Raw genomic sequence first — 16,986 nt, 5'->3', positions numbered from 1 at the left:
ATCATGTGTGTAACCTCTTGCTATTAGTTTGTTTGTGAAGGTCTCAACTTTCTCTTGAAAATCCTCAATGTTGTTGGTGTTTCTTGCAAAGCGGAGGGTTTCCCCGTATATGAATGCGTTAAAAACATGTGGTGGGTGGGATGAGGATTTATGAAGGTATTGATATGTTTCTGTGGGTTTGGTATAGACCTGTGTCTAGTATACCGGTTTCACGGAATCTGTTACCTTTGAATATAGTTAAGTCAAGATAGTTCACTGAACAGTTTGAGGCCTCAAAAGTGAATTTGAGGGTAGGGTGCATTTGATTCATGGTATTTACCAGGTTTTCGAATTCTTCAATGTTACCGCCATAGATTATGAGAATGTCATCTCTATAGCGCCACCAAGTGAGTATATTGTCAGCTTGGAGGATTCGATTTTCGAGATCATGGAGGGTTATGTCACATATTTCGGGGCTAGCTGTAGAGCCCATGGCACAACCGACTTTCTGTAGGAAATATTTATTTCCGAATTGGAAACAATTTCTCCCAATGATGAGTTCCAGAAGAGAACGGATGTATGAGGAATGTGGTTTGTTAATGGCATATTGATGGTTTGTTCGTTCGAGCGCACTGCATACACAATTAATTGCCTCTGTTTGGCGGACATTTGTGTACATTGAGACAACATCAATGCTAGAAATAAGTACATCTTGTGGAAATGATGTTTCTTCAAGTTTACGCAATATGTCTGTTGTGTCACGGACATATGTAGGTTGCGAGGTAACTATCGGAAGGACAAAATAGTCCACGAATTCAGAAATCTTTGCTGTGGGGCTTGTGCATCCGCTGATAATGGGTCTACCAATGAAATGTTCTCCTGGTGGGGGAGTTTTGTGTATTGTAACACAAAAATCTTGTGTCAATAACTACAACAATACGGAGCGATGAAACACACTAAAAACCAGTATTTCTGCTTGAATTCCTGACAGTTTTATTCCAGACGTCCAATCTTCATAAATTCACAGACCTAGACATAGGAAAACATCTCCACGCGAGCGGGTTTCCCAATCTTCCAGCAGGGGGCCAACCAGCAACTAGCTCCACCGCGGAGCCGTGCTGGCGCCCTCTACTGGCTGATTGGCACAAATGTTACACTGCTCCCTCCGAGGACTCTGCTTGACCCAAAGCAGGCAGTAAACACCCGGGACCGGCTCCGCCAGGGAGACACCTCCTTTACAACTGGCAATCAACAAGAAAACGATTTAGGGTAGGGAGCTTCTCCGTGCAGGTGGACTCATTGCCTCTAGTTGAGCGCTTCCGTAGAGACGGCGCATGCGGGTTTGTAGCTGTTCCGCTGAGTGGGCGTAGTCCTCTTCACTTGATCCTGGTTGGGCCTGGTCCTCTTCGATGGATCCTGGTTGGTGTCGTGACTGATGTTGCTCCACCAGAGGGCCTGGGGGCTGTTACGAGCCCCTGGGAAGTTGACTGGCTGCCGTCTACTCCAAGCTCCTTCTCCATCATCCTGACACGACCCACGGATATTGTGGTGTATTCACAACCTCGCACGTGACAATCTCGTATGTACTTCCTGTAGAAGTGGAGACCACAACCGCGAGTGCAGGGAAAAGGCTTCTCCTTGTGAAGTACCTCACAAGATGTGCGCCGGTGCCGTCTCATATTGCTGGACTGGCCAAACTTCCTTCCACAATGTTTGCAAGCGAAACTACGACCCACCACACAAGGAGCCGACCATTGTTTGTAGCCCTCCGCAGATGCCTCCTTCGTCTTCTGGCCCTGGTGTTGGGGCCCTCCACCAGTTGATTGCTTGGTCAATTTAGGCTCGTTCTGTTCATTCTGCTGGTTATTATTGAATCCCTGTTTCCTGTGCGGACAGCCTCGTCGAAAATGGCCGAAACCATGGCACCCAAAACATTCCACCATCTAGCGATCGAATGCCCGACGCGGGGGACCTGTGTTTGCACCGTTAGCTCTTGCCTGTTGCTGCAGTGGCTGCTCTACTGATCGTCCCCCTGTCTGCCTGTCCTGTTCAGCTCTTGGGAGTCAAGGAACGCCTCCATCTCCGTAGCAAGGGTGATGGCTTCTGTCAAGGTTGTCGCCGCCCTCGAAAACACGTGGTATTGCAACTGTTTATTTCCCAGTGCGTTTCTAAAAGCCGCCACGGCCATCTCCTCCCGAGCCTGGGCGGGTAGTTTCGGGTAGCTCATGGAGACCAATTGCCGAATAGACTGCCCTAGGCTGCTTAACGAATCATTGCAACCCCTGTGGCGCTTCGACAGTTGAACCCGGTACAGCGGTATCCGGGCCGTGACCCCAAATTGTTTTTCGAAGAACTCAATAATGCGGGAGTATTCCTTATGTGCTGTCGGTTCCATGTCAGCTAGGGCCTCTTGTGTTTCCTCTTGAAACATTGCCTTCTCGGCCTTCCCCCACTGGTTAACGGTCGCCACACTCTCGAAGTGGATGAGGTAGTCGGACCAAGAGGAGATGCCATCAAATTTATCCGGGAACATCACGGGCCGCCGAACCCCTGAGGGAGGGGCCGACTCTTCCTGGCCTGCCGACAGCACCACCCCCTCCACAGCCTTCCTCACCAACGGTGGATAAACATGGCTGGTGCGCTGGCAACCCAATGCCGTTGGGTCTTCTCTGTTGGCTTGTACTGTGGGGGGCTGGGTCCTTTGTCCACCCCATATGGTTGAGCAGTGCCAAGTTGGTCCGGTAGCGCCGCCCCATAGATTTGTGCAGTGTGGAGCAGGTTCCCTTGGTCCACCCCATTTCTTTGTACATTGCGGAGCTCCGCACGGAGCTCACCGACATTGTGTTGTGCAGGGTGGAGTCAATCTATCTGCTCCACTCCATTGGGTTGTGCAGTGCGGAGCAGGCTCCTTTGCTCCACCCCATTGCTTTGTAAACTGCGGAGTTCCGCACGGAGCTCACCGCCACAAGGTGGAGTCGATCCATCAGTTCCACTCCATCGGGCTGTGCAGTGTGGAGCAGGCTCCTTTGCTCCACCCCATTGCTTTGTACACGGTGGAGTTGATCCATCTGCTCCAACCCATTGGGTTGTGCAGTGTGGAGCAGGCTCCTTTGCTCCACCCCATTGCTTTGTACACGGTGGAGTCGATCCATCTGCTCCACTCCATTGGGTTGTGCAGTGTGGAGCAGGCTCCTTTGCTCCACCCCACTGCTTTGTACATGGTGGAGTTGATCCATCTGGTCCACTCCTTTGGGCTGTGCAGTGTGGAGCAGGCTCCTTTGCTCCACCCCATTGCTTTGTACACGGTGGAGTCGATCCATCTGCTCCACCCCATTTAAGGACAAGTACGGTTGGGTATGTGATGAGACATTGCCTTTGATGGTGGGTACAAGCTTTGAATCCCACCATTTTGAAAAGTCTTGAATTGCTTTTTATTTTACCTAACTACCTAATTTTACCTAATTCAAATTGGTGATGGTCCTAAGACCAAATGTCTTTCTCATGACATACTTATAACATGTTCCAAATTCCAGGCTTGTATCATCAAAGGCACAGTTCCTTTAAATATTTCCCAGATCAATCCCGCTAGAACATCAAGCCGCACCCTTCTCATTTTGCTTCAAAAACCTGGAATGCACCTAGCCCCACTTGTGTGGCCAAGGATAGCTGACTTGGCCATACAAGTGGGGCTAGGAATGCCCACTATCTCCATTCGTAAAATCTGGCTATGCTCATTTAAGAAGTGTATTTAAAGGGACACACCGGCCGAATTGGGCTATTTGGGCTACAAAATAGACTAAGATGTGACTTCAAGAGTCTTCCAGGAATGAAGAAGAACAGTCCTTAAAAAAAAATCATCAAATTTAGCCGTTTTTGAGCATTTTAAGACAAAAACGCAGGTCGCGTGATTGTTCTAACCAAAAAGTGGTACAAACAATCACGTGACCTTCCGGGCTAGTTTTACTTTCAGCCGTCTAAAAGTAACTTACTTAACCAAATTTAAATATTTTTTTTACAAAATTATTTACGAATAATTGACGAAAAAGATCATGTATTCAAATTATCGCTACAAAATGTAAATAATGGTGAAAATTCTAACGTAAGATCACATTCAAAGAGTCCGTGTAACTGAAGCTTGTTATATGGCCGCTTTAGGTTTTTAAAATCATTTTTCGCTAAATACGTGACATTTTGATGATTTTTTTTTTACAGCAACCATCTATAAAAACATTATTTATGATTCTACACCCCTAAATTGCGTAAACGGTGAGCCGGTGTGTCCCTTTAAGAAATGTATCGGCATGTTTTTCTTTACGAAATCTACGAGATGCACCAAATAGACTCATTCATAAGCAAGTTAGCTAAATTTTGGTGAGACTGTGGGTGCGTTCGTTTAGCTCCCCTGGGTCGACACCGGTGCGTGGCGGTTTTTTTTTTACCAGGACGAACGTGGGTAATTATCTGCACACACTTGTCCTGGGAAAAAAACCTGCCACACACCGGGGTCGACCCAGGGAAGCTAAGTACTGTACACTAATATTGTGGGCGCTTCGAGCCATGCTCGATCCACGGCGCCTGCCAGCCCTGCCAGTACACCAATGCTGCTTCGCGCTAGTAATGGGAAATCCCAACCTACTTATCTATGACGTCACTTTGCAAAAGACATGCGCACACACGAGGATAGATTTCTCATTCGGGGATTTCCCGGACTGAGAAACGGGATTTCACACAATGTTCATGGACGCCGTCAGAACGGGTTCGTATTAGTAATTTCCGGGAGTCCTGCTTCTCATCATCATTATCTTCTTCCTATACTGTGCAGAAACCTCATCTGGAGTATACTCGCACTTGGGTTGAGGTGCAAACTAGCACTAGCAGGTGCAGACATAAACTCAATGCATAAAAAGATACTGTTGTAAAAAGAAACTCAATTTTCTTCAGTCTACATATTAGCCTTGCGTCTCAGGGGTAAGTTGTGCTTATAAATCTTTTAATTTTATTGAACTGTTTGTTTACAACACGACTCGTTTGTTTGCATCATATAAAAAGAGGCATACAAAATAGGTTATGTGTTTATGAATTCAGTTTGGGTATTTGCTGTGGCAGATTACATTATAGTAACTAGTTCATATAGTGCCTAGGAACTTGTCTGGTCAATATTGTCTACGGCCGTCGCGGAGTACATTTCGGAATTTTGCAGACTAGACCCCTGCTGCCGTAGTGTGCTTGGGATGGGGCAGAGCTGTGGTGTAGGGAGTCACCTTATGGGTTAGGCCAGAAGATTAGAATGAAGCAGAACACTTGGGGTCGGTGTTACACCGGTGTAAACCTATATACTCCCAACATTCACACACGGTTCAGGCATTCCTTCCTTTGTTCAGTCAGGCTTTGAAGGAATGCCCTGTTTTATTTCCCAATAGGATTTAGATGCTAATATATCTTACACAATTCTTAACGATATTAAAAATGTGGTGTGATAATCGTATCTTTGATCCTTTCCAACTCATGGGGTGCATTTTTCGCATTAGTAACCAAACTGTTTTGGTCAATGGATGATCAACCAATGGCAAGTTCAACCAACAGTTATTCAGCTGCAACTGCAAAAACACCAATAGTCAAGGCCTGTTGAGAGGAAAAAGGGGTATAAATATTGTAACTATGTGTACAAAAAGTTTAGAGGAAATTTGAGTTTTGAATTGCACACCGATTTCCATATCAAATCAACTGGACACACTTTGAAGTTATCACCTGTTTTTGGTCAATATTGCAAAGCAAACTAAGAGAAAAATACATGTTCAGTTTGTTTTCAGAACGGTTGCTTGGTGCGTTTTCACCATGCCAAAGACGAGGAAGACAGCTCTTCAAATCTTGGCTGTAGGCAAGGACTTTTTGAAGTTCCTTGAAGACACAGGAAAGCATGGCGTCTCCAACAAGTCAGAGATGGCTGAGATTTACAGGAATGAATACAAACCTCTCCATTCAGATGCAAGTCGAGGTGAGTGTGTGAACTTTGGAGATAAACCTTATTAATAGTCTCTGCATTTCCAAAAGGAGGGGGCAAGACAGGGGGATCAACCGCCCCTCCAGCCTCAACCCGTAATGAGATCAAAAAAGGAAAAAAAAGTAGTCCATGAGTATCGATTAGAACTGTATAAAATCATATGACATAAACAACATACTTTTATTGAAATCAGCCTTTGACCTTTACAACGTCCGCGATCACAATAGAAGGAAAAGGGAGTGCGATCAGAATAATGCAGTATTTCCTGTATTTGAGTGCTGCGGTTGCGTGGGCATTGCGAGCCTAACCCAGACCATCAGCTTTGTAATTAATAAAATACCTAGCCCATACACAGCGTTGTAGCTAGGACATTTTTAGTGGTGGGCGCAGCTGAATTTAAACTTGGTCCGAAATTGCGAGCAGTGCGCACGACACGAACTTTGTTGTAAGGATTGTTTTTAGGGCTAAATATTAACATTCCAATCGTGCCAAATGCACATTATGTAAGATTCAAGAATCACAATTTTTAAGTATAATGACAATTGTTATTACAAAAATGTGTTAATACAAAATAATTGTGATGCATTTGTTGTGAACAGACTGTTTTTGAAATAGTTCTGCTGTTTGCTTGTTGTAAACCCGCCGCGATGAAGTTGAACTTGAACTTTGAAGGTGGAGTAACTGTCTTGATTGTCTCAGGTACAGTTTCATTCTCAGCACTAACTGAAGCTGCAAGAGATACTTTTATATCATCTTCCAATCTTTTCCCGTTTTCCAAAAAAGTTGTCCAGCTTACCGTCTGTTGCGAGGCCATCTTAAAACTTACGCAGATCTCATTCAAGTTAAAAACCAAGCGCGCTGTCACACGTGTGGACAAAGCGAACGTCATTACATGCCTACATCCGGGACACGCGAACTCGTACACTAGACTTTACACAGCCCCCTCGTACTGTTGTTTTGCGATACTGTTTGTGTGTACATGGAATGCGTGAAATACCCGCGAAAACTTCACGACTAGACTTGTACATGTTGTGCACTCTAGGGTCTACCACTAGCGCGCGCTGGTGTACACCACATGTACATACATACATCGTGTACATGTGCACTGTACCAGCACTGCTGTCAGCCTGTATAGACGGTACGCCTTCTACACTGTACTATAGTTCAGGGCACAATTCATAAAGAAAACTTCACAAGATGGCAAGAGGCAAGTTACATGGGAAAACACGTTTGAGGTTTTAATTGCTCGTAATTCTGGCTCAAACAAATTCCAAACTGCATTTAAAATGACAAAACACGAAAAAACATGACATTTTAGTCTTGCAATGTGATCAATATCAGTAGAACTTTTAATTTTTTTTTAATTTTGGGGGAAATCTTGTGGTGGGCGGCAGTCTATTTTTCAGCTGAAGTGCCGGGCAGGAAATTGTCAGTGCTGGGCGGGCCCGCCCACCGCCGCCCACCGTGCTACAGCGCTGCCCATACAGTACATAAACTAACATTGATTATTTGTAGCTGTTTGTTTATAAAGCCCCAATTTCTCATTATTATTTGTTTTTGCCCCCACCTGCCACCCCTAACAATGCACTTGCTTAGTAATGCCACTAACAGTATAGCTCTGAGTAGAGTGCCAAGAAGTATTTTAAAGTTATTAAAAGATAAGAAACACTACAAGGAGAGACCCTTTGTTTTAGAAATAATATCACTAAAAACTAAAAACAAGCTAATCTTTTAACATAAAAAAATATATGTATATTTTATAGAGGCAGTGTTTGATAGAGAAATATGAAATGGTTGTTTGGTGAGTTTATAGAAAAACTAAAGATTGTCTTCTTTGAAAAATAAAGTTTTTTTTTTTAAAGGCAGGGTCAAAGTTTGTGTTTTTGACTATGTTTTGGTAATTTATAACCAAAATTATAACGAAAGACATTACAAGCTAATATGAAAGTTTTGATTGTTGGGAAACAGCAAAACACTGTCAGAGGTAGTGACACAAGAATATCAATTAAATCCATTAACACTTAGCGAGGTGCACAGGGTGCCAACTGCATCTCTGGCCTGAGCATTCACAAACGGACACCAATTTTCAACCCTATTCATGGTTGGGTTATTTCTTAGATTTTAAAAAATGTTTTGGGTTTAAAATATTACCAAAACAGTTTCTTTGAAGGGATTCCGTCTTCATAACAGTTAACACTATCACCTGCAGTGTTTTTTCACTAAGTAAGTTTTTATGCTCAATATTGTAGTATTTGCCAACAGCAGAGATATTGCCATTAACCAAATGTTTACTGAGTATTTCCTCTATTCCTTTAGGGTGTTCTTTTAGTCGTATCATCTACACGCTTAGGATGAAAAACAAAGTGAAGGTGACGGGTCAGAATAACCAAGTGATCATTGCAGACTTTGCCAAGAGTCGGTTTAGTGCAGCGCAACTACTGTGTCTGGATCTACAGGCAGACTCCGCAAAAGTTGCATCACCTCGTATCGGTGGGCATCAGCACCCGTACTTCTGTGCAGACTGCAATGTGTACGGAACGTCTAAAGAAAGTATGAAAGAACATCTTCGAGGGAAAAAACATCTTCAGCAGATGTACTACAAGTGTATGAAGATGCAGAGGTACTTGTAATCTATTGATATCTCAAAAAAAAAAAATCTATGTGGTTAATATTCAACCTTGATACTGTGGCGAAAACATATTCTTCCTTTGGATGTAATTAGAAAGGAAAACGATCTTAAACCAAGAACTTTTGGTCAAAGTTGGTAAAGACCAAAAAACGCTAGTTTCTTAAAACAAATAAATATTCAAGCAGCTGAATGTTAATCTGTGGGGACGTTCGTTTGAGGAAAATATAACCTAATTTAAAGGCAGAGGATAATAGGCAAGGGAAACAGATATAAATTCTGGAACATTAAAAAGAGAGGATTTATTGCGTCTATAAACCAAGAGCAGTACTTGCCCTTAAATGCACACAAATCACTCAACAGTTTACAACAAATAATTGGCAGTAATTTCTACAGTAAATGGTGACGTGGATAATTAATAATAATCCCAACTACTGGACCTCGGCTCTCTCCTTAAGGAGGTGCTAAATGAACAGTTACTATTCGGGCCTTCGTGAGGTGCCCGATATATCACAAAGAGCAGGGAAATTATTATTTAATAAATAGAACAACAAAAATCACTTTATATATGTGAAATAAAAGAGGTTTTATCTTACCGAATGTGAAGTCAATAGAGATCTGTCGATCACAGACTATTATTATAATATAAATAATTCTGAATCCCGCAAGTTTACAATATAAATTATAAAGTGATGAGTAGTACAAACCTGCTGGCCCCTTAGCCAAGGATGATTGCCAATAACTTAATTAAAGTAGGCAACTAGACACACATATCGTGTTACGGAAAACCAAATATACATTGACACCTCACCATACAATGCCTCAAAACCCATATACTTAATTTATATTAAAAAATAGTAAAAACAGGGTTTACACAGTGTGACATTTCCCAACTCAACTTCCTTTATAGGCCTGAGTTGATAGAGAGTCGTAAAGGTATCACAGTTTCCTGCGAGCACGACAATGGGGATGGTGTTATAGGATTCAGTATGGAAAGAAACTGCAAAAAAGAATTCATCATTACTGTCCAAAATAACAGGTAAATAATTGTACCCATTGGCGTATGGGGGACTCTTTGGTTAAGCTGGGCAGAAGGGTTGAATTGCCAGAAATTCTACACAGATGAAAACATGTAATTTCTGATACCAATATATTGGAACAAATTCCTGTTTTGCTTTCTCTTACCATTTTTTTCTCTCTTTTAGCCGTCAATTTTTGTTCTCCTTTAGCCGTGCCTGAATTTACCTCAATGCTTTATGCTTGTATTGGAAGGTGCCTTATGGGTTGTACATTTATAAATGTTATACAAAAAGTTGTGTTTTCTCACTTGTGTAAAAACCTTGTAAATTTGAATGGTGTCAACCTTTTTTTATTTTTTTTTATTTTATTCAAATAAAATACATGATTAACAATAATAAACCTGGTGATCAGGCGACTAGGTTAGCTGGATAGTTTCATGCCTTGCCTTTTCACCTCTTTGGACCTTGGTTCAATATCCCACCCTGGACATTAACCCTTGCATGTGGATAACTTCCTAGCTGATAGAGTTTTCCTCCCACCTCTGAAGCAATTTTGTTTGTCTCCTTCTCTACGCGGGTTTCTTCTGGCCTAGAATTATGATGAAAGGTTGCTTTGCTTCAGTATCAAAAAGATAAAGTTAAACAAAATTGTTTTGAACCTTTTTTAGAAACTGTGAAACTTCATGATTCCCAAAGAAGTAATAGACCTTATGCACATGACGTCATTTCAGTACGGCGCCCCCGCATTGAGGTCAAAAGGAGGTTGTTCATTGGCCAATCTATGTGCGTTTCGATTGTTTTGTCACCGTTTGACCTCAAAGATGGCGGCTGGATGACGTCAATGCCTAAGGTCTATAAAGAAACCAAAAAAAAAGCTGATCATATCATCATCAACCATGCCCTTACACTATTCATAAAGGTAGAATGTTAGTGTAAAATGTCGCTTTGACGAGGTTCATTTATTCCAGTTATTACAATGCAGTCACTTACTAAATATTGTTGTTATTGTTTTGTTCAGTGTGTCCGATAAGATACAATTCTTAGCCTGGGTCATGTTGAAGCGTCAGCCAGACATCACCGTCACCCAGTATGTACAAGATGAATTTCTTCTGCCAGGTACTTGAATACACAGTAGTCTTGTATAGCACTTTTTATTTTTGTCTATAAGGTATTTGTAAACTATTTGTTTGAAATGAATATGAACACTTTTTCTATTGGCATAATGGTTTACAATGTGTTGTTATAATGAACTCTATGATGGATCAATATTGGTTTTAGTAACTACCAAGTCCGGTACTTGTCTATGGGATGTTTGTGTCACATTTTAAAATAGAATTTGATTATTGTTCATCGATAAAAGATGAAATTGCAGCCCCAGCAATTTTTCCAAGTTTCGTATAAAGTCTTTTTTACTGACCATAATAAACACTATGTTTTGATGGTTTTAAATTAAATTATGTTTTTTTAGTATGGTAACTCTAATTTTGTTTCTAAATTATTTTGTTGTTGTTTTAGTTTATACTTTTAACAGCTGCAGTGCTTCCAAACTATGACCCTTCATTTCAGTATATTTGCCCTACCAAACCCAACTGATCTGTGGTGTCTGTGGATTTGGTTTTTGCTGGTTTCAAAATAGAACCTAACTAAATTACATTGAACATACGAAATCAGTTTATTTGTACCCTTCAGAAACCTTTCTTATCCATCTTATACTTTTTTCTGTATTTCGTTCTGACTTAAGGAATGCAGTTCAGTTTGAGGGTCAGCGTCAAGACAAATTCGCTCACCGTTCTCCAAAGCCCACTTCTCTTGGCCTTTAAGCTTGCCGAGGAAACCAAGGTATCTTTTCACAATACCCATCTAATGATGACTACACAAACTTTTACTTATGTATCGCTGGGCAATGAGCATCTTAAGATGTATACCATCTTTATAAACGCCCATTATTATCTCCTTCCCATTGAAACACTGAAATTATTATACAGAAGCTTATTAATGTACTATCTAGTTCTAGATTTTAATCTCAAAAATCCAGATGTTAAATGAGGGGAAGGGATGGAAATATTGACTTTCAAGTCTGTGAAAAATGTGACCCACTGTGTGAAAATGAGTCACATGTTGCCCAATGCAATATTAAGTTATGGACAGTTTAATGTAGAAAATGTAAAAAAAAAAAATGAAAAACTAGACATTAAGTTCCGTGTTGTTTTGCTTGGATTATGTGCTTCATTGCCCAAGGAATATATAACTGAAAAAAGGTTTCAAAAAAGTTGTGTAGCTCTTGTTATAAGGTCTTACTTCCCGGTTGACCTGTAAGTAAAGGTCAACATGGGCCCACAGCTACCAAAGATTAATCTGCAATGCCAAGGAGTCTATAAAATCGGTTGTGTAGATCTTGATATATAGTCCCACTTCCGGTTGACCCAGAAGTAGAGGTCAACTTGGGGTCACAGTTTTCCAAAGCTAATATTTATTGCCTTAGAGTCTATAACTGAAGTTTGAACATTAGCTTTGTACTTTTTTAGATTTGGGCTCACTTCTGGTTGACCCGGAAGTAAAGGTCAACATGAGGTCAAAGTTGTTTCAAACTAATCTTGAATGCCCAAGGAGTCTATAACTGAACAAAAATTGATAACCTGTGGTATAGTTCTTGAGATATGGTCCCACTTCCGGTTGACCATAGTCTTGGTTCCAAGACCATTAGTGTTGCGCGGTCACTATGCACCGCAAAAACTGTACACGCTTGTAATGAACGAACGCTAGCGGGCGCTCTGTTTCTCTGATTTAGATCTCACCATGGTCTTGCATATTTGCAACGACGGGTCTTAACTTTTTTATTGTTTTTCGGCAAATCTCCCCCGACTTTCCGGTGGAGCCAATCAGAGGCTGCGTAGCGGTTGGCTCATGAATAATAATCAGTGTTGTGCATGCAGTGTACAATGCATGCAGTAATTGCGTTGCACGACTTTTGCTATACTCTGTACCTGTGTGTGGGTTTACGTTTTTATCGGAGTATAATAATATCCAGATCAGTAGGATTAGAAACTATGCGTGGTGGAAATACGATATAGAATTAAGGTTTGCGGTAACACCACAAACCTTTCTATTAATATCCAGATACAGACTTCTGCATTGCCATGATGCAGTTTGAAATGCGATCGTGGGGTTATGCTCCCGACGTGACAGGGCCCAATTTCATGAAGCCTGTATTTGGCACAACAATTTGCTTAGCACAAAATAGTATTGCTTAGCAGAAACTGGTTACTGAACCAATTTTTAATTAAATTTGAAATGTTGTAGACTTGTGGCTAGTGCCCAACTAAATTTTTGGATAGTAAAGAAATTGTACAGTATTTTCTGCCAAACAGATAACTGGTGGGCCCTGTAGTGTTATTCACAGTGAAAGTTGTTTAATCTTGGGGGAAGGAAATCTTGAGGGATTCAAAAGCATCTTTTTGAGAACGTATTTTGAAACGTAAGCATAGCTGCAGATCTTGAAACGTAAGCATAGTTTGACTCAGGATTAAAAGCGTACCTTTTGATATTATAGCGTAACCTAAACGTATCTTGGAGTGTATAAGCGTATAGCTGAGTAGCTGCGTAGCTTGGAACAAAACAATATCTTTTGGAGCGTAAGCATATCTTGGAACGTAAACGTAGCTACGATCTTGAAACGTAAGCGTAACCTCACATGGGATTGAAAGCGTACCTTTTGATACTATAGCGTAACTTGAAGGAACATAAGCAGATCTAGGAATGTAAGCGCAGCTGAGTAGCTGCGTAGCTTGGAACGTTGACATATCTTTTGGAACGTAAGCATATCTTGGAACATAAGCGTAGCATCTTGGAACGTAAACGTAGCTGTGTATCTTGGAACGTAAGCGTAGCTTGACTCGGGCTTGAAAACGTACCTTTTGATATTATAGTGTAACTTGAAGGAACGTAGACTTAAGCGTATCTTGGAACGTAAACGTAGCCGAGTAGCTGCGTAGCTTGGAACGTAACCATATAATATCTTTTCGAATGAAGTCGTAACCATATCTTTTGGAACAACTCATGAGAAATTGTGAATTTTGATTGCTTGTTGAGTGGCGACTACTGCTATTCAACTTGGTTAATCATGCGGCTAAGACTACGTACTATAAAAGTAGTCGTGATCAAATTCCTGCTTGGTATAACCACTTTTGTCGCTCATGACTATTCACAAAAACCTTTTACAAAACACAACCATGCAGACGTCAGTGACACAATCTTTCAATCATTTCAGATGCCCCTTCGGCAAACAATATGTCACGATGCATCTGGGGCAAAGGGAGTTAGTTTCGCGACTAATATCGAAGTCGCAGTTATTTGAGGCGACTATAGTCGGGTCATAAATTCCGCTAGTTGCCCAATTTAATAATTACCTCAAAAATAACTCTTCATTCACAGAATTGAAAAATAATACTTTGTTTGACAAAATTATGCTTTGAGGGAATTTTGTTTTATCATTATTTTTATTTCAACCTTTTATAAAAAATTCTCATAATTTGTTTAAGCTACTCCCACAATAACACTGTCAATATAACAAAAATGCGGTATGTGACGTTTTGACATCATCAACATTACCTGAAAACTCATAACAAAAAGAAATTAGGGGGCCATGAAACAAAATTGAGCATATTGGAACGTTGCTATCATAAGAAACAACGGATTCGACACCCGCAAGTTGGGAGTTCATAGCGCCTGGGATTTAACACCTCCAACCCCCACGAGACACGGCATGGGCGGTACGTGATATTCCACAAGGCTTACGTTCCGATTGCTCCACGCCGTGGGGCCATACAAGCGTCCGTTACACGGACTCTCTGAATGCTAATCTTACGTTCGATTTTTGACCATTATTTACGATTTCAAATCGTCACATATCCATAATCTGAATAAGTAGTCTATACTTGAAATTTCACTGTTTTCCTTTTAATAGGCCTAATATGACCACGGAATCACTTTGAGGCAAAGATTATTAAAAAATAGAGCGCAGGTCATATTGACCTTTGACTCGATCTAGTTTGAATAGTCATCTTCAAGTCGTCACGTGATATGAATATTGCATACACTAAAAGTCATTTACATAGTCTGGCCACGCCTTCAATTTGCAAATATCCAAGACCTTGGTGAGCACAGACATGGTGAGATCCGGAAATCAGAGAAACAGAGCGCCCGCTAGCGTTCGTTCATTACAAGCGTGTACAGTTTTTGCTGTGCATAATCGGAACGTTGGTTGTGTGTGACCGCGCAACACCAATGGTCTTGGAACCAAGACTAGGTTGACCAGGAAGTAGGGGTCAACTTGTATATGTATATGATACCTGCCTTAAGCCTGCTTTTTTCCCTTGCTGTGTGATTTAAATGGGTCACAAAACATTTTTCTCTATTTTCATCCTCCAGGGAATTGACTTTTAAAGCACTAAATGTGAATACTACACTGTACATTGTATAACATGTATACAGTATGTCGGATACACAGTGTTTCCTATATTAAATTAAGGGGATGAAATGAATTAGCTCATTAAGTCATGTCATGAAATAGACTTTTGGACTCCATATTATTACCAGGGTGACATGGTTTTTAATGTGCGTGTACACACTACCACACAATACTCTGTACACTGTACATGTACATTGTGTATGTTGTACAATGCGTTTTTATGGTTTTGGCCTTGATAGCCAATGTTAAAAAAATCATAACAAAAAAACTGTAAGAGTGCCCATTACAATTTTTCAAAATATTGTTACTTACATCTTAAACTTGCATTAAAAAAAGAATTACGCATTTTGAAAAATACGCATTTTCGCAAATCAAGGTCAAAGGTCAAATTTTTGCGTATTTTTCGGTTGTGCATGGAAATTTTTTGATTTTATGTTATCAAATGTGGGCCATGTCAAGAGCTTCAAAATGATGTAAATATTATCTCTGTAGGTATTTTACTTTTGGAGATATGAGTGTCCAAACATAGCAGGTCTTGCTAATTAGTCAAAAGTTCGTTAAGCTGTATCTCCCAAAATAATGATCCGAATTACATAAAATTTGGGATTTGGGTATTTCTCAGGGAGTCCAATCAGCACACCGAATTTCATTTAAATCCGTGAGGGTAAGGTCCAAAAGCGTGTTGAATTGACACGGAATGACCCTTTACATGTTTGAAGTGTAGGCCTTACCAAACCTACTTACAGGGCAAAATTACATGGTTCTCATGACCACAAAAGTCTGCACTTCTGATCACCATTTTCCGCTTACTGTGATGTGCAAGCTTGGAAAATAATGTGCGAGCTTGGAAGCACACAAATAAAAGAAATCCCTGCTATAAGCAGTCTATTTCGCTTGACGTAAGCGCAGAATTCAATGCTTCTGCAGAGCACTGAATCTTTTTCATTAAGCAAGTTCCCATCATGACTCGACTAGTCGCACCTCAAACCTAACTACAATACTTGTCGAGATAAAATACAGATTCTCAAGATTTGTGCCGCTATGTGCCGCAAGGGCAATATAAATTATGTTGCGAATAGTAGTAAGCAACACAACTGGTTCACCAAACAGGTAGTCGGGACAAATTTTGTAGTCGATGTGTGGACACGATTATAACGGAGTAGAGAAAAACAGTAGTCGCGACTCAAATAATAATTTGTAGTCGCGACTTTAACACTAAAGCACACTAGTCGCCCCTGCCTACTTTTGTCACAAGTAAAGCACGGTTTTTCCTGCGAATGCAAATCAAATTTTTAAGTCACTGTTTTCGCAGTGAAAGTTTCGCAGGAGTTGAGCACAATTAGTCAACTGTAGCAAATTTGTTGATGCGAATTGTGACGTGAAGAACACATACCCTGCTAAGCTGTAAAATACGCTTAGCGTAAGCACAGTTCCCTGATTACGTAAGTGCTGCGATTCTTTCCTTTAAAAGCCATTGGCCCAGGACCAAACTACATAATAGCTTTTTAAACACAAAAAGCAGCTTAACCATGCCTCATGTTCAAGTTGTGAATCCAGGTGTTCTGCTCAATTTCTGCAATTTTGTAAAGCAAAATGTTTTGCTTGTTTATTATAAGCAGCTCTATAAAACTGAGCCACTCAACCACCAGAGAAACGTCAGCATAATAAAATCTCTGCTTTTGTATTCCTGTCAAAGAGTTTTTGTTTGTCATGGTCTAATTTCCAAACGCAACGCGAAATACTGGAATTAGTTTAGGCAAATGGTCCCCGGCGCGAACAAGGTGACTTTACCCGTAAATAATTCCAAATCCCGGGCGGTCTATTTTCGTCGTCCACGCTCGTCGCCTGAAATGAACCCGGTCCACGACGCACCATGCTCAGGCTTGTCAAATTT

At 40.9% G+C, this 16,986-nt stretch overlaps 1 protein-coding gene across 1 annotated transcript in view; it reads left to right on the top strand.

Moving 5' to 3' along the window:
* The first annotated feature begins 4,734 nt into the window (after positions 1-4,734).
* The window catches only part of LOC139954441 (putative helicase MOV-10), a 28,299-nt gene continuing 16,047 nt past the window's right edge, over positions 4,735-16,986 (top strand). The window contains exons 1-6 of the mRNA XM_071954241.1: positions 4,735-4,947; positions 5,779-5,974; positions 8,297-8,600; positions 9,517-9,645; positions 10,644-10,741; positions 11,367-11,464. Of these exons, the coding sequence (XP_071810342.1) occupies positions 5,815-5,974; positions 8,297-8,600; positions 9,517-9,645; positions 10,644-10,741; positions 11,367-11,464 (789 nt within the window). The 5' untranslated portion in view covers positions 4,735-4,947; positions 5,779-5,814. The remainder of the gene's footprint in view (positions 4,948-5,778; positions 5,975-8,296; positions 8,601-9,516; positions 9,646-10,643; positions 10,742-11,366; positions 11,465-16,986) is intronic.

This window comes from Asterias amurensis, chromosome 2, assembly GCF_032118995.1.
Source record: "Asterias amurensis chromosome 2, ASM3211899v1".
Taxonomy (NCBI): domain Eukaryota; kingdom Metazoa; phylum Echinodermata; class Asteroidea; order Forcipulatida; family Asteriidae; genus Asterias; species Asterias amurensis.
The sequence above is the reverse complement of the archived record's forward strand: the minus strand, read 5'-3'. Positions and strand labels throughout refer to the sequence as shown.